This window comes from Euwallacea similis, chromosome 2 (assembly GCF_039881205.1).
Source record: "Euwallacea similis isolate ESF13 chromosome 2, ESF131.1, whole genome shotgun sequence".
In the NCBI taxonomy this organism is placed as follows: domain Eukaryota; kingdom Metazoa; phylum Arthropoda; class Insecta; order Coleoptera; family Curculionidae; genus Euwallacea; species Euwallacea similis.
In genome coordinates this window covers 7,731,062-7,749,676 of record NC_089610.1, presented here as the reverse complement: position 1 = coordinate 7,749,676, position 18,615 = coordinate 7,731,062, and the positions used below count along the sequence as shown (strand labels likewise).

Sequence of the window (18,615 nt, the reverse complement as noted above, 5' to 3'; positions counted from 1 at the left end):
AATGATAACATCCATGAAAGTTCTCCCTATGCCCCATTAAGCTTAGGGAAGTATTGAAATGACCATGTCGGAAAAATTGAATTTTGCAGTGAAACTACGAGGACCAATTTGCGCGTAATAATCGAACCCTCTCACATACCCTTGAAGGGTAATCGAGTCTTCGTTATAGGAGCTATAATAGAGACAAGCCAAGAGTCTATTACGTTGCTGAGAAGACATATTGAATAGGGATAAATCTACGACACTTGGGTGTTACCATAACGGCCGCTTCAGAAAACTGTTTGATCAAACTTTGCGGTTTACATGTTCGTACCAAGTGATTTAGGGTGTTTAGGGCAGATTAACATAAGATGATATGTGATCACTTGTAACTGCGAAACTTAAATTTACTGATTTGCTTCAGCGTGTAAATCGGAAGCACTTATGGGATTTATGGCATAAATTTAATAAATATTTCCATGCGGGACGAGCCCTTGAGTGAGGGTAGGTAACCAGTCAAACGGAGATAAAAGAGACTGAAACCTCAAAATTGTAATTATTGTCTGTAGAAATATTTGCCTCGATAAATTTATCTTTTTTCCTGTCAGGCCTTGTAGTTCGCAATTGCTCTGTGGATTCTCAAAATATCGGAGCTTAAAATGTGGAAAGTGGTTTAAATTACTTCTCACCGCTCGGGAAAAATTAGAAAGTTTTGAGGTGATGCTTATTGCCTTAGCCGGCAAATCTGGATTCAATGTTGATCCTGGATACCTCCGCTGAGGCTTTAGAAATTTAAAGATGCAATTTTAAAAACCGTATTTTCGAGACACTTTCAAGGTCGCGAAAATTTATTTTAGTTTATATAAACATCAATCCATATCTGGGGAATGAAGAGTCACAGAGGCGCCCAGGGCAAGACGATGAAGGTTATCGAGGCCATTAATTAACTTGCATTTTTAATATAATTGTCCTTCAGATTTATAAAAGATTGGTGATGAAAATTTGAAGGGTGGTTGTAAATTGGGGACGATCCTTCTCCATTATGTATGTGAGTTGATCCTGGATACTTCCATTACAGCTCTGGAATCTAAAAACTGCAATATGAAGAAACTCTCTTTGGAGGAACTTTCAAAATCCAGATAATCCGTATTAATGTTAATCCGTATCTCGAGAACTAATAGACACAAAGTAAACAGCCCAGTGCAGGATCCACATCTCTCGGTCCGAGCAATAAGTTACACGGTCACTTGTTTTCGTTTACTTTTGAGAAATAAAGATTTAAGTAATTAAATAAATGTTGCTCTGATATGAAATACGTTGCTCAGGAAACATGCCAAATAGAGATAAATTCGCGATAGCTGCGCGTTTCTTCAGGAAACTGTTCGATCAGGCCCTGTGGTTCGCATTGGTCATTATTTGCATATGCAGGCAAGGGTTTAATTATCTGGAATGTATTAACTAGCATCGCAAATGCGGTTGTTGACCACTCTTTGCTGGTCTCCATTACGGAAACTATTCTGTCTATGTAAATTGCGTTTCTGTTAGTGCTGGCTTGTTCGTTAATTACTGTGGACAGTACAACTTGAACCTCGTATTGTTCACGCTATTAATTTGTACGTTAACGGCATCGATTTACTACAATTTGGAGATGGGCTAAATGATGGGCGTGGCCGGAACTTATTAGCGTAATTATGATGTCAAGAGTCGAGTGCGAGAAACCTGAATTTCGAACGTATTTCGCTAATGAGTAACGCGAAAAATCATCGAAACACAATTCTAGAGGAGAATCTTTGTATACCTCGGAAAACTGATAACCCTACAACAGTCTTTTGTTGAGCTTCCTCCATTTTCATACGAAACATTTAAATGGGAACGCGTCACTCGACCCATTCGCTATGTTGCCGAACTGAAATAAAAGTTCGAAACTCACCGCCAAATTTCACTAACAAATTGGAAATATCGTTTCCCTTGTCGAATTAAAATGAAGCTCGCATCTTAAATGCGGCTTCTTCGCACCTCGCTATACACAAATACCTAACCACCGTCGATTATAATCTTCGGCTAAACTTTTTAGCAATTTAATCGAAAAACTTCTCAGTTGCCTTCGTTGTTACCAATATCTTATTAAACGATCAACGATCGAGTGGCAACTCAGTAGAGTCTGGATAATTGAGAAATTTTAGAGCAAAACCGAATTGCAAACCTTCCCATTTAGCGACTCAATTCATTTTAGGCGATAACTAAGCAACAGCAAGGCTGCTGCTGTTGGTTTAATTTCCGTGATGTAGGTCAGCAACCGGATGAGGGAATCGCAGAACAAAGTAATTGGCAACAATGGAGATTTATAACCGTATTTCATGAAGGATTAATTTGATACATGCCTGGGTCAAAGGGCGTTTTATGGATAATTGGGTCACGTTTCGGCCATTTGAGAGTACCTAAATTGATATTTAAATCTCATTTTTCACATTCCAGAAAGGAGCCGTTTTGTAGAAGGAAAATCTTGAACCTGGGATGAGACTGCGACTCGCACGTTGCCAAATATTTATGCTTAGAACAATAACCGAATTATTTCTGTTTGTTGTCGTCATTTCTTTGTCTCATCCGAAGCTTTAAAACCGCGATCCAACGTTCCAAAACACATTTAGAGTGCAAAATTGGCATTAGCAGGTCTTCGCTTTGCTGTATCCTGCACATAAATGCACAAAACTTAATAACCATGCAAAGCTCATCATTGTAGCTTCATCCATTCAGTTGTCTCCTCATAAAAGCGTTGTCCAATTAAAGCGGACAACGCAATCCAACCTTAATAACGAAATTATTTGGACAAAATATGGTATGTTTCGACCTCATAAACATCTTGTACGTGTGTTGTCTTCATGTACCTCGAAATCTCGTCAGATTGATACATACGTACGTGCATGAACTCGCTAAAATCCAGTGTAAATATCTCCTACAAAAATTGTTTAATTCATAACGAATAAACCCGGGATGAAATAATCTGGTGCTCCAATCAAGTGGGGCAAAAACGCACGACAAAGCTGACTCACAAAAGCCCTTCGGGATCTCACTAGTGTCAAATTTGGGGTTGATGAACGATCCCTTATGTCAAAAAGTGATATAGCATCGGATATTGATTCAACGGTAACTGGCTCGTTTGTTTTTTTTCTGGCCCTTCTCGTCGATGTTTATATTGTATAATATAGGGCGGAATGATATTCTGTCTTGTTGTTGGAAGATATAATAAATTACGAAACCGGTACTGAAAACTGGGTTAAGGAGATATTCATACGAAGTTTTTGTTCTCCTGTACAAAAATGTACGTAATGAGTAACAGGGCTCGTTAGAAGTTAAGTATAAACTCTAAAAACAGCCCTTATAATTCTGTAGTAGAGACCCCATTACGACATATATACTTTTATTACTAAACCGATTTGGCCCACAATAACCGCTAATTGACCACTTCGCCATTGATTTCAACTATTAATTGATTCGATATTTGCAATTGACATAGTTATGGTCATGCAGTTGTTATGGCTGAAACAAAAGTTTGATTTGAACCTGAGTAATGTGCAGCAACTCTGGTTAGTTCAATAAAGCATTGAAACGGGGGGTCAGTGCTGGAAAATAATTGATAAAGCGAGGGTGTACCTCAAAAATCTGGGAGGGAAAAAAGAGGTTACGACAAAATTGTTGCAAGTTGAGTTCGCAAAGACGGTGAGTTTGCAACTAAAGAAGGCGCAACCTTACATTAAGGTGTTTCAGCTCATATCAGACATTAAGGGGGAGAAATCGTCATAAAAGATACGCCAAAATTGAGCTTTCCCGTTCTGCTAGAACTTTAAGAGTTTTTGATAAAATTTCTGGGCCTTCATCACTTCAAATATCTCTTTTAATATACTCAGACGCCTACGCACCTCCGCAAAGTCTAAGACTAAAGCCGGAGTTCCATTCCTCCTAATGTTGATTAAAACTGTGAAAGGTACCTCATCTGCAACATTCGTCCTCTTTATATAAATTTTTGAGCAAAATTATATCAAAGTAGAGCTCATCATCTTCAAGGCGTAATGGAACAGAAATTCGCTGATAAGGACTGTTTTCAAGGCAGAGTAATAATAAAGATAAAAAGCGCACCAGTCTAAGTGAATTAATAAGGCGTTTTGAATTTTTAAAACTGTCAACTCGCACCCCGAAGCTCCCTAATAGAAGTGAACGTGGATATTACGCCCCCAAGTGAAGAATGAACTTGAGATGCGACAAATTTGTAATACGTGTGCTGATAATCTAAACTTTTGGCTAATTAGGCGCGCTTAATCAGATCCTTAATACCCGTCGACATCTGGAAAGGCTTTAATGAAAAGCGGTATTGTTGTCCACCCAAATCCTTTAGGGCCGGATGTTCGAGGCGTTGGGAATCTTCCTTTATCCTTAAGGAAATCCCGGGTCCTTGAAAGGAAACTATGGCTAATTAATTATTGCCTTTGAGGCAGCTAAAGCGCCGGGAAACAGATGGAAACTTCGATTCCGGCCGCAGGAGCAAAACAACGAAGCTCACTTAGTTCCTCGTATATTAAATCCCAGGCAGCGAAACTGATATAGTATAGAAGAAAAAAGGCGACCCTGCAACAGTTATTTGTCACGTCTTTACTACTTTTATGAGAAAAATGTGAATCGGCCTACGTCACTAGGACAAATGGGACCACGTTGCCAAACTGAGATAAAATTCTCGGGGCCTAATTTTTATGATGAATCAGAGATGTAAACTTCAAATACAACTTCCGGCGGAAAAGTGAAAAATAAACTTATAAAGAAAATAATTCAGAATAATGCAAACAGAAATATGGAAACGGGTGTCAGACTCGGAAAGGGACTGAAAACAGTCGTTATCAATTTTTCTTCTGCCTCGCTGTGGGCCATATAACCGTTTTTGTGCTTCCATGAACACAAATATAAATAAATGGATCAGCTAATAAAAATTCTTCTGAGAGAGGAGGAAGAAATTTCGAGATTATTTTTTATTTTATCAAATTCCTATTTTGAAGACGTGGTTTCCATTAAAAACTAGTAATACATTTTGCTTGAAAAATTTAACGAACCGGAAAGTCATCAGCGGTAAGCACTCTGTTTCCTTTCCGACCGTAAATTAGTTTGTAACGTCGTTAACTGCAAAGATAAATTATTTTTAAATGAGGAAATTACTGTCCAATTGAAGTCTGAATTGGATTATAGACCGATGAAACGTTTCCAGTAAAAAAGGCCACGAATAAAGTAAACGCGAGGCAATTATTGTTCACTAACGAATCGAAATTCTTAATTAGAAGCCCAAATTAAAAAGACCAATGGAGAAGACGATGTAATTACAGTTTGAAGTGCGACTTATAAAAAACAAGAAGAGATAAAATTGAATTTTGTTGGTAGTTGATAAGTAAACGTCGTACGTTATTATGGAATAATGTATGGTTGTGAACAAAGTGTGAAATAAAAATTGAAAAAATGAAAAAAAAATGTACGTCTGGAATTCGAACCCGGGTCTGTGAGGTGATAGTTGAATAATTTAACTATTGAGCTACGTTGAATTTCAACTAAAAGATTCAATGTATGATTTTTTTTATAATGGCAATAATTTCAATAAGTCAATAAAAGATCAGTTCGGCTTCTATAGACACAAAGTCGAATATATTACAAAATTACTGATAAAGATATATTTTGCCTGAATAATAAAAATGTAATCTAAAACTGATTAAAACAATAAAGGAACATTTAGTAGATTATAAAACTCGTATAAAACGGTCGACATCATGTCATTCACATCTGAAAAAGGATGAATAATTAAATTTGGGCTGTTAAAATTTGGAATTTTTTTAAAAATTACTTAATCACTCTTTTGATTTGTCTTTTGCAAAATTTTCATGCCTAAAGCCATCAAGAAACCTGCCAGCACTTACTTAAAAAGCTCTTAGAAACGGCAAACTAATTAAAAAAATACAGAATCATGGTAGGCGATGCTTGACACTTTTACTCACGTATTAAAAAAACGAATTTATAGATATTTTATTTAATGCTTTTAATCGGACCGTAAATAAGCGAATGATAAATGGATCTATATAAAAGGGATTCAACTTGGCTCTAAAACTCGTAGTTTTTCTGATTAGTTCAGACAATATAGTCAAGCTTACCTTGTAAAGTTGTAACAAAAGAATGCTTCTTTGTTAAAAAGTAAAGAAGTAGGTACCCATTACCAATCCGTTCCAAATCATCAATCTCGTGACGCCAAACTAACGACACGAAGCCGAGAAGTCGAAATTAATTAAGACATCAATACCGAAGAGTCCCCATTTCGTTTCGATTCCTTCTTTTAATATTAAATTCTGTCGCCGGCCCTCTGATAGATCGCATTTTTCGTCAAATAGAAGAGGATCAAAAGCAGCAGTCCCAACCCTATTTACAGTCCCGGAAAGTCGAATGGCTTAAGACGATTCAATTTTTTTTTGTCGAGGTGACTTCCATGAGCTTCCATTGAAGATTTATACGTGAATTTTCGATTTAGCTTCGTACCGGCTCCCTTTTAAGCTTTCAGCGTAATATAAAAGAGAGCATAGATTTACATAATATCTGGCTGTTCAAGGAATGTTATAATGACAAACAAATTTTAGAGTGATTGTTGTACGTTGAACCACGTTCGATAGAGCCCAACTTTACGCCCCATTTCCCTCGTTGTAATAAGTTATCTTGTCTAAGGAGAGTTGGTGTAAAAAGACAAAAAAAATTCCCTCCTCCAACTTTGACAATTAGGAGCTAATTGAATTCCGAGCAGGCAGCACCGATTTTATCGACATGAAGGCACTCCTCTCAATTCAAAGCCCTGATCCATTGCAGATTAGGGCTGAATGGGGAGCTCCGGCAATTATTAAGCCCCATAAAATTTTGATGGGGCTTTCGCTAGTCTCGAAGGGCGCAAATTTCTTATTTCGTTTGTCAAAAATCAGCACTAGATAATTAAATTCGAGGCAGCCCTTTTGTGAAATGCCCCAGTCGAAGAGCCACTTGGAACAAGCAATTACAGCTCTATTAAATTTTCCATGTTGGTGGCATATTTGGGGGCAGTGCAAGCCTAAAAATTAACGCCACTAAAATTGTAGGTGTTCTTTTCTTTCGGCATAACGAGATGGTAATTGAGTTTCGTTTAGACGACGTTCATAGAGTGAGCAACCACGAAAAAAAAGTGAAAAAAACCAAAATGAACTTATTTTTAGTAATAATTAGTGAATATGTGTAATTCGGCTCCGAAATTATTGCGGATTATATGTCAGCTTGGCAACGTGGCCTGCAGGCCGTCGATCATCCAAGTGATGTAACGTCCATTTAATCGTTTCATATGGAAATGGGAGGGACCTGACAAAAGACTGTTGCAAGGTTGCCATATTTGCCGGTTAGTGATAAATTCCTTCCTAGAGGTGTGAAATATTAATAATAAAAAGGAAATATTTTTACAGTTTTATTGACTGCTCAAAGATTTAACGAAACAACTCTCTGCAATCAAATTAATTCTTACAGCCATTTTATTTTCCTACAGATCTCAAAAATGCCTCGTAAAATTCCAGAAAAAAACGAATCTAAATAAATTGCAATATTACTAATGTCCCCTTATTGGCCCTACCAGATACGTTTCGGCAATATCTTACTGAGGCAATAAAGCTGAGTAGCTTTTAAACGAACCAACCCGAAAGAGAATTCCAATTTATTTTCAATTTGTTAACCATCTGGGGTTTAGCCATTCAGCTAACGTATCATCTATAATCTCGTAGAGTGCAGATTCAATTTTAACTGATCGATATGCGCACCGGTATGTCGCGAAATTACCTCATTAGCTTACGATCTGCCGCAGTATTTCGTTTATTAAGTTCCCTCTAATTACTGTAAGCAATAAATTCTCTGAAGTTAGTGCGAATAAAACTCGGATAAAATATATTTGTCCAAAAAAAGTATTAAAACTGGCCATTTAATTTGCTTCCTGAGGTACTTTAGATAGCTGGCAAATGAGTTCATTATGATGAAAAGCGAGATAGATTAAAAAAGGAAATGATTAAATGAAAAAATTCTACTATTCCGTCAAGAATTTGAGATTTTCAAACCAAAATTTAACAGATATATTGGACATTTGGGAAATATACATAGTTTTCAAGTCGGAGAATAATTACAATGTTCAGTTTCCTACTTAAAGTGGTGAATGAATTTGAAATGTACTTATTGTTTCAGATACGAAATTTGACATTTTACCTCATTATTTGACGACGTCCCGCAGCAATATTTCGCTTAATATGTTCCCCTTATAATTACTGTAAATATTAAATTCTGATGAAGTTTGTGCTGAAATATAATCCAGGGGCAAATAGTCGGATGAGAACTCCAATTTCTTCTAAACCCTGTAGGCATCCAAGAGCTTACCCATTGTGGTGGTAATGTATTGGTTTGTTTGGAAAGGATGAGAGAAAACCTTGTTTCAAATTGATTCGCGTACAGCTAATAATCAATCACCTTGTTTACTCTCCGAAATAGGTTTCAACCCCCTAAACGGTGAGATATTGTTTACTATCGGCCTTGAATTCCAAGGAAATGTGACAAATTAATATCGATGCGAATGCGTGAGTTTCCATCCAGAAATCGAGTCTCGTGAGGGAAATGAAATCATCAAAGAAAACAGAAAACAAATTGCCTTAATTCCGGAAAGAAGGTCGATAAAAACAGGTGGAGCAGGATATTGAGGGTTAACTTTATACAAACGGGGACTTATCAGATTGTCATGGATAAAACTGGCCAGATAGTTCGGATTTAGGGACGGGCAGATTTAGCCGGGCCAGTCATATATTTGTAGCCCTTTTAGGTGTTTAGGATTAGGAACGAGCACTGACAAAGAAACAGCTAAGCTGAAGCTCAATTTTTTTAATCTCGGATTCAATCAATTAATAGGAGTTTCTAGCTGCTATTGAAGCGATCATGCTTCCGAGAGCGTAAAAACCTTTTAAAATCTAAAATATGTCCATTCAAAGAATTACTGTTTTTTTTGTATTATCTATTCGTACCTGAACTTCGGTGCGGTAATTCAACGAAATAAACATTGGAATCTCGATTTTTATAATTTTTTGCATGTTTTGAATGAGAAGCATGTAGTTGTTGATACTTTTTATGTCCCACTCGAACCAGTCGAAGGACTGAACGGTTGCCTCATACAATTCTTCGAACTATCAAGAAATATCGACTGATATACATATGTTCGACTAATAGTTGCTTTTATTACCATATTTTCAAAGTTTTGCCCAAAACAAATCAGGCAATGCACGTACGCCAGTTGAAGCAACAGCATTGAACCAAATAAAACCCGCATTTCTGGCTGGAAAAAATGGCAAATTTATGCAATAAGCAGCAATTAATTGCTTATAAACTCACTATAAATATGGCTCTCAAGCTTGTGCACATCACGAAAAAGCCTCCAAACGTGATGTGGATCAGCAAAACGGTTTTTCCTATCTCCATTACGACTAAACTCCATCTGAAAATTTCGAAATGCATAAAGTCTTCAATTTGAAGATAATTCTAAATTGAATTGTTTTGGCAAAGTGGGAAACAAACGCGAGTTACCATTAAAATTTATGAAGGAAATGCCTTTAATAATAAATGTCACAGCTGTTGGATAAGAAAGGAAGCAAAAGCCCTTTTAAGCAGGTTTTATACGGAAATAAATAACCATCTGTGCTTAATTATAAGACAGTTATTAACTTGAAGTAAAATGTTAACCAAATTACGATAATTTTATAAAATCTAATTGCATTTGTCAGGGGAAAAAATCGTATAATTCACCGAGGAGGTAAATTACTCATCCCCCTATTACGACTTTCAATTCAAACATTCCTCAGCGCTGCAAGTTTTAGGATTTAAACTTGACCTTCGGGCCACAATAATGTAATTCACAAAGTTGATTTATAATATTCCTACATCCTTTCTACATGCATGCAGCAAAGCGGCTTTACCGCATGCATGTGTGAGTTGAAAACAGGACTTTGCCCTACGTGTGCAGTAAACCGTCTTCCGCGTACGTGCGTGTACAGTAAAACAAATTTTGTGCTTAACTTTTTAAGAATCTGATGTCGTCTCAAAACCATCATCGCAACCTCCTTTTGCTCATCACCGCTACTCTTCCTTGCAGTTTTTCTCACATACTCCTTGAGGAGCACGAATTGGTATTGCAAATGCACTAAATAATAAAAATAACGAAAGCCAGCGAAGATACCCACAGTGTTGAACAGAGTTAAGCCGAATATCAACAAGTAGGCAAATTTCGTCTGACAAAATGACTCAGGGACCGCTCTTCGGATCAAAAATTCGCGTTGCATGATGTCGGAATAGAAAGTGTCTGCCATTATGTTCAGAGCCAATGCCAGCAAGCAAAACAAAGTAAAAAGTGCAATTTTGCCTGCGGCGTCGCGTTTAATTTTCTGGTGAATTTTCCTTCCCATAGAGTATGAATTCCAGCTATGCGTTTCTTTAAAGCGTGCCAACGTCTCGGCAATGTCTGGTCTGCAAGAGAAAAGAGCTATGAAAGAGGTTCCCTGCAAAAAAAAACGAAAGATGTTCCAGTAATTTTATGGATAAATCCAGATATAGTCCAAACCGTCATGCTTAGAGCGAATTCCCATGCGTGGTGAATGAAGAAGCTAAATGTGAAGTTTTCAACCGTAAGGAAAACTTGGATTAGGGCCACGAGGAAATTCAACCACAGTGCAATTGTTAAAACTGGTATTTGAATCACGAGTCCTATAAATGCCCTTATTGGTATAATTATGGGTCTTAAAACTTTGACTAAAAATGTTAAAAAATTAATTGGAAATGGAGGAAGAGGCGTATGAAGCCGCTACCTGCCATAGCTCGATCGTAATAGAAGCATTTAATTGCGTCATAAAAATTTGTTATTAAGGGTAATGAGAGACATGGAGTGGGTAAATAAAGAGGCATTTCAACGATTTATTAGTACAGTAATGCTATGCGTATAAGTAAAAAATCCAAATCCACATAGGAAAAGGCTATCGACCGTTTAGTCTTTCTACCCTCGTGTCAAGCACTCTTAAATCTATACATAGTCACCCATAAAATCTAAAGAAAAGATAATAAAAAAATGCATTTGGAAATGCTCCTATAGAGAGGTTGAAGGGGAAGAGAAACGCGGATTCTCTGGTTTGCCTTGTAAGATGGTTCCGAACAGTTCAGACGCGGCGTTCATCATTTTGTCCAGAAAATCGGACTTGTCAGACGATGTGGATATAATTGGGTCCGTCTTAGCTTACAAACCACCAAACCCATATAATGTCGGTCTCTTTTTTATGCAAAAGCTTCGCAAATCGAGTCGTTCTGTAGACGCGTATGTTTCGAGAGACAATTTTTCTAAGAAGAATAAGCCTGTGGAAAAAGTGTCACCGAGACGGCGATAAATTTAACTCACAAGGGAAACACTTTCATCGTCCGGGTCCATACGTTTGCGTTAGCTGCGTAAGTGCAAAATCCCCGAGGATGTATTCCTTTTTAGCGTACAAGGCGGAAATAAGACTGGGGCGTTAGAGGCATTATGTTCTAGTTGAGCTGGGGGTTGAAATCTGTCGCGTCACTTGGCGAACTATTTCTCCGGCACACACGTAAGACACCCTGACAAATCCGGGCTTATAAATTCATTACTACGTCTTGTCGGCATCGAATTCCATTGCCTTTTTTCCACTCGACTTACAGCGTTCAATTATTTAGTAACTAACAGGGCTTATTAAATGAACCGCTACGGCAGCCTTCGCATTTTATTAATGTACCCTCCACAGATAGATTGAGCAAACCGCTGCTGAACATTCATGGAAATTAAATATCCAAAAGATAAATTACGTGGGCCTTTAGCCTCGCAGAATTATTAATGATGCACTGCGAAATGATTCTGCGGAGGACCAGATAAATGAGTCCACTAAAAGTTTTATTTTGTTTTGATAAGGCCTCGCCGATGCTTTTCGTAAATTAATCTAGCTATAGCGAGATAGATCTAATAGAAGTCTTTGTAAATTCCATAAAGCTTCCGTCGGGATTCAGCGTTTTCGCCAGAGTTGATGGATTATGTAGCAGCACGGTATTGCTGTAGCGGGATATGCATCGTTTCGAAACGACATGAATTAAAAATAACATGCAGATTGCAAAAAATGCAAATCTTATTCGGTGACATCTGCAGGAGCATGCAAATTACCGAATCGTTCGCAACCCTCACCGTGGCATATGGCCGCGTTTACAACGTTTCAAACTGCAGAACTAGAACCGAATTTTCCACTCTTGGCAGTGAAAACCGTCCCTCGACGACGTCTCGCATTTGCAGGTACACACATATATTTCCCGGATTTATTTGCCGGAAATGAGATCCAAACTATTCCCAAAAAAGAAGTGTTCGCTCTCCGTTGTACGTATCATACATCCTCTACCTTGAGCCTCAGCTCAATCACAATACCTTCTAATACAAATAACTTCTATTCCGACTTGTCGGAAACTTCCTTGTTCGCTGTGACAAAACACAGTTTGTCTGTCTTGTTTATTGGTGATTCGACAAGATTTAAACTTCAACACTTATTGCTTTGCCGAATATTTATGGTCTCTGCGATAAAACCTCCTGCACACGAATCGTCTATTATTCCGTTCATGCATTTTCATCGTATCGAACGAGTGTTGAAATTTATTCGGTGATTGGTCAGTAAAACGTCCTTTGGAATACACACCAAATAACGAAAGTGCTTATCCCGTTAGCTCTGGAATCAGGAGGAAAATAACAGCAGAAAATGACCATTTATACCGGGTGTTCCAGTTTGAAACTGCATGCTTCTGCAGGTTGGGCACGGGACGCGAAACAGCAAAGATACAGGATTTTTACATTTTGTTTATCGCTACACATTATAAGGAAGATCGGAAGGTAATGTGCTTCCTGCGCATGCTAAAATTTATTTGTCGTTTATCAGCTGATTGTGTACGTTAAAGTTAAGTGGGTGGAATAAATCAATCTTTAATCGAAACGTGTTATTCTGCAACCCGATAATGCAAGATCGCACTGCGCCACCATACTCGCCCGACTTTGCACCATCGGATTTCCATCTGTTCCGATTACTACATCGCTTCCTAATGCCCTCTTTGGATATTTCGCTCAAAACTGATTGATTTTTATCGATCGGGCATTCAAAATTTGCACACTATATAGTCACGCTCGTTGATAACGAACGTGATTACATAATTAATTCAAAATCAATATTTTTTTGTTATTTGATTAAATTTAATGTTAATTGAATTTTAATGTTAAACGACACTACTTTCCGGCCCTACTCTCCTTATATATTCACTGCTGATTTAATAACACTCGCCTTTAAAGGCGAAGGTCACCCGATTGAAGTCTCCGTGTCGAGAATAAAGCCTGCTTGGATTATCCTTGATTTACTACCAATGAATCGACCACATAATTTATTGGGCTAGGAGCATCCATGTGATTGAAAAGGTACTCCTAGGAGATATAAAAAAAAATCAAAATTACGGCAGTATTGGTCTTGATTGACTTATCACTAACGAGCACCATCTCAAAATTACCCGAAATCTAATGAAGCCTTTTGCCTTAAGGCCAAAATCGGCATCGCTGCATTTGCAGGCTTGTTGCAGGTGTGCGGTAACAGGGAGGCGATCCACTGCGCATCCTCACGTATTAATTTATGCATTGCTGCCACTCTTCCTAAAGCAAATTTCCTGATTGTCAGTGAAGGCAACCTTCGTTTTAATTCGGATCTCTCTATCGAGATACACGAGTATTTTTACAAAGAATCGATTTTAGGGCATTCGGCAGACAAAAAGAGCTCTCCGAGGACAAGTTTTAATAACTTTAAAATTATTTGTTTGTTTTTTTTGAAAGCACGATTGTTACCCTGCGCAAACAAAATTACGTGTTCGTAATGAAGAAGTTGGATACTTCCGAATAAAAGTTAAAGGAACAAAGACTGTTCTGAAAACCTTCTTTCGTCATTTTCAGGATTTACTTGAATTGTAGTTTTAGTGAGTTACGCTTCTTCCGGAATGGATTTAATGACTGTTTTCAAATCTCTTTTTTCTTTGATGCGATTGTCTTTCTGTCCATTATGTAAAATAACGAATAAGGTTTTCCCCGAAGGCTGATGTTTTAAAACCATATTGAGAAGCATTAATAAACTCTGCGGCAAGAACACATTATCGTCTTTCACAAAACAATTTATCTGCCTTATCAATTAATCTACGACTAAGTTTTCCATACATCCTGCTTTGCTCAAGGCGTCTTTAAGATTAATGCTTCCGTTTAGTGACATCTCTCTAAAATTTTGGCGTTTGGATTAATGGAATATTTTAAATGAATTTCACACCCCACCCCTCGTCGCCTTGTACGGCTTACTACACAAGTTTGAGAAGAAAGATTGATTTTGCTCATCTAACTTGGCCTCTTCCCAAACGGAATACTAACAAGTCAATTCGAACTTCGTCGAATCAAATATTCGTCCATCTGGCTTTGAAATGGATTTATACGTTTTAAATTGAATACTTAACAGTACAGCCTTTTCAAGATTCAATGGTCGATTTTAGCACGCTGGTGCGGACTATAAATAGTCGATTTGCTTGATGAAAGAAGTTGTTAAATTTCGCCCTGAGAATACCGAAGGGATTGCTTATTAATGGGCAAAGCAACTGTTGCGGTCAAGCTTCAACCGAGTTTGCTTTCGAACTGCAGCAAATGTTCACTATTGATTTTAACTGGTCGAGCACGTGTCATCGATACGTTAGTCACAAAATGTGCATCATACCTCAGCAAGTCATCGAAACTGCTATACATATATTCGTTTATACAGGGTGTAACATACCATCATGGAGATATATCAGGGGGCAATAGTACTCCGCAAAATAATTGAAAGAATGTTAATAAATCCATGGTCCAAAACGCACCATTTTCGATATACAGGGTGGCAAAGTTTAATATTTTTTTACATATTTTGCGGTTTTTTCACGTACTCCTTGAGTTAAATTTTAAAAATTTCGCACACCTATTTTCTTGAACACCCCACTCTGCAACAAAATGTCAAAATCGTCGATTGCCATATACACGATGTTAAGTTTTTTGGATCATGTACTATTTTATCCTTTGTATATTTTTTTGGAACTCCCTGTAGGATCTCTGATACCAAATCTAAATTTAAATTCCTCCTTCAATTCTATATGCTTTTGGTCTCTTGCAGTATTTTCGTATCTTTCAACGTTTTCGTAGAATTTGCAAAAATATCTATCGATGCAAATTAAAAATGTAAAGAAAATAATTTTTTTAAATCTTTCGGCTCAGTTATCAACAATCTGAAGCAATTCGTAATATTGAATCAAATTTTTTAAAAGAAAATAAATCCAAACGAAAACAAAATTATAAAAACTATTGAAAATGTCCTCCTAAGATACAGGACTCCACTCTGCTTCATACTCCAACGAATTCTCCCAAATATTCCAAGAGTGTTACGGATGATGTTGCATGAATCCACTATTCTGTTTTGCAATTACTTTTTTGCTTCAACTGGGTCTGATACACCAATGATTTCAGGTGTCCTCCCTTCCCAAAAAAAGTCCAGGCTATTCAGGTCGGGAGATCTAAGAGGACATGGACGTGACATGGTGCGTTTTTCATCACAGGTCTATTAGTATTTTTTATTATTTTGCAGTGTTATCGCTCCCTGAAATATTTCTATGATAATATGTTATACTCTGTATGTATTGTATAAAAAAGGTGTAAGAAACACTGGTAGAACATTAAACTTAAGCGAATTCAAATTTATACGGTCCTCGGTACGAGAAACGGATCGATCCTAAATCTCTGAACTTATCAATGTCCTAAAGGAAACGGGATATGTGGCCTTTCCTTTCCTTGCAAATGCATATTACGAGTTCCGGTATTCAGGCAGCACAAAAGGAAATATTGGAATCACATACGGAATACCAGAGGGCTTGCATTTGTATAGTTACGGACGTCTCACGGCATCACAGGTTTTATTATTCCCTCTAAGACAATGAATCGAAATCTAAAGGCACATTATTTATCTCTATTAACATTCTAGTGTCTTGCGATGCGAAAAATTGATCTTGGAAAAGTTCCGGGCTTCTGTCCCATTTCTTTCAAGCTCGTGACGCGACCTGTTTTTAACATAACGGATCATTTGTTTCAGGTTTCCATAAAGAAACCCTTATTTCAATTACGAAAAGTTTTTCATTAAAAGCTGTTTTTTGCGTATGAACAAGATACGTTGTTCTAGGCCCGAAAATCCCGGAAGCGGAATTGATCCGCTCTCTAGGGCCCGATATAACAGGAAAAATTAATGGTGGTACTGAATTTTAAATGCGCACGGTAAAATTGGCTTTTGGTCGTGATTTTGTTTCAACGCATTTGCTTTATAAAATGCACTAAATTGGTTTTGGTAAAGAAATTTTGGGAGCTTTATTCATTGCCAATCTATATAAAAAAAAAACAACGAGGGGAGTTCTTGACATGATTTCGAACTAATATGAAATAATTTTGATAAAATATGCGCTTTTTAAGGAATCCCGTTTGTTATTTATCTGCGCCACTTCCTGTGTATTCAAACCTCAGTACAAATAAACGAGGTCTCTGCTAAAAGCAATATACCATCTCTCATACGTATATTTCTCAATCTCTCTTGGGCCTGAATACTGCATTAAAAATGCGAAAATTCTTGGCTTTACTTCTCTATCAGAACTGTTAAAATGCCAACCACTTTCACACAAAATGGGATTATGAGTATTCTAGAATTGTTTTGTATCTTGTAATGAATCTTGGAATACCAAACTTAGGAACAACTTACGAAGTAATTTATTTCGCTTTAAATAATGGACCATAAATTAGATTTACAAAAATGAAAAACTCGGTTAACGAAGTACGCATCAACATGACCATTCGGCCAAGAGAGTTTGCAAGTTTTACCAAGTTCCTAAATACTAAAACTGAGGGCTAAAACACAGAGGCGTCCTACGGCTAAAAGGCAATTATCGGCTAGTTTACTACCTATATCTTTAAAGCGTAACTCTTAGATAAATAGCAAGATTGATCTTCTCTTCGGGAGTCGCAGTTATACCAATTTACCGAAACGCGGATGTATTAGAACTTTAGTCCTTACAAAAAAGGGGTGAAAGTTTTACTATATAGGGCAGCTCTCTTTGAAGATAAATGATTCTAAAATTTAGCAGGGTGTATTACCAAAAAATGATGATGCACATAGGCGTAACATAAGGGCACGTTACAAAATACCTGATTTTTAATGTAGCGGTGAATAAAATTCTCAATCCTATTCCTATTCTATCTCAGGAGCAGAAATTGATTTTGTTACGTTTTTCCCAAGTCTAGTTATATGAATATGTAAGATTTATGCTAGAGGTAAATATCAACTTACCTTTCCTCACATCTCTCAAACTACTACTTACTTTTAGGGCTAACAAAAAATGCCTTTATTTCAAATAGAATAATAATAGATTCTAGGCAACAACTGCTCCACTGAACCCACGTAGTACAATTTTATAGTATATTACATTATGAGTAAGCAACATCTTACAACCGTGACGACGGTTTGCGACCGAGCTCTAGGCGAGATCATTAATTTCGGCGAGCGAAGCAACATACGTATGTCGGAATAATATTGGGAACATTCTCCATAATTAATAAATGTTAACTTGTTAATAAAATATAGAAAGACAAATTAACGAATTCACCACTACTCAACCGCACTTCTACCCTTCTATGCTCGACTTTCATTTTTCCCCCTTGCCCTTCCTTTTCAGTTCTGGGGACGACCTAAGTCCAAAAGACGATTCCTCGTCGCTTGATTATCTAGTAGCAGCGGTAGTAATACCATTCTTCTACAGTGCTTCATCCCCAGATAGCTTTGTCTGTTTGCTTATCGCTATCTTATTACGAACTCAATATCATAATACAAAAAACTTAGGAACTACTCTTATAAATATACGATACATACAGTGGGGAAGTTCTGAATGGAACAGTCCGTATAACTAAGATGCCCAACGTTTGCGGCCAAAATCCTCCGACACGTCGATTTTTATTTTTCTTTGCGGTTTTTTTTATGGTAAATTCACGTATACAGGGTAGTCCGAAAGTCAGGTACGACCACCAACTTTGTTTTTTCAAATGGAAACACCTATTTTTTGTTTCATTTTTGAATTCTACGCAAAATTCTAAGTGTGTCTCATGTACCATATCCTATGCCTAAACGCAACAGGTCTCGAGAAATTTACGAGACAACAATCTCCAGAGGCGATGGTTGTCATGGAAACGCTGAGGCATTCCAGTAACTGGTACAGGCGTCGGTAAACTGCTAGCCACGCGTGTAAAATATTACGCAACAGTATCATGGTTATCTACATTGCATTTGTAAATGCAATGTAGTTACAAGTGAGTCTCGCTTTACTAGCAATTTTCTGGCAAATGAGTGGAAAAATTATTACATTAGATAATTGATGAAAGAAAGAAAGGGAAAGGAACTTGAATAAAAATAACGGAGAAAGAGA

The 18,615-nt window shown here is 37.3% G+C and overlaps 3 protein-coding genes across 3 annotated transcripts in view; 2 read left to right on the top strand and 1 right to left on the bottom strand.

The window, feature by feature from the left end:
* LOC136419566 (potassium channel subfamily K member 17-like) overlaps positions 1–18,615 on the top strand; it is a 78,723-nt gene that overhangs the window by 3,335 nt on the left and 56,773 nt on the right. The gene's annotated exons all lie outside the window — the stretch shown is intronic.
* dsb (debris buster) overlaps positions 1–18,615 on the top strand; it is an 87,295-nt gene that overhangs the window by 61,818 nt on the left and 6,862 nt on the right. The gene's annotated exons all lie outside the window — the stretch shown is intronic.
* LOC136419149 (uncharacterized) lies at positions 8,857–10,755 on the bottom strand. Its single transcript, XM_066405326.1, has 6 exons — positions 10,646–10,755; positions 10,105–10,583; positions 9,424–9,526; positions 9,275–9,367; positions 9,060–9,218; positions 8,857–9,005 (listed from the first exon to the last, which is right to left on the bottom strand). Exons 1-6 carry the CDS (start codon positions 10,649–10,651, stop codon positions 8,940–8,942), a joined length of 906 nt encoding a protein of 301 aa, XP_066261423.1. The 5' UTR covers positions 10,652–10,755; the 3' UTR covers positions 8,857–8,939.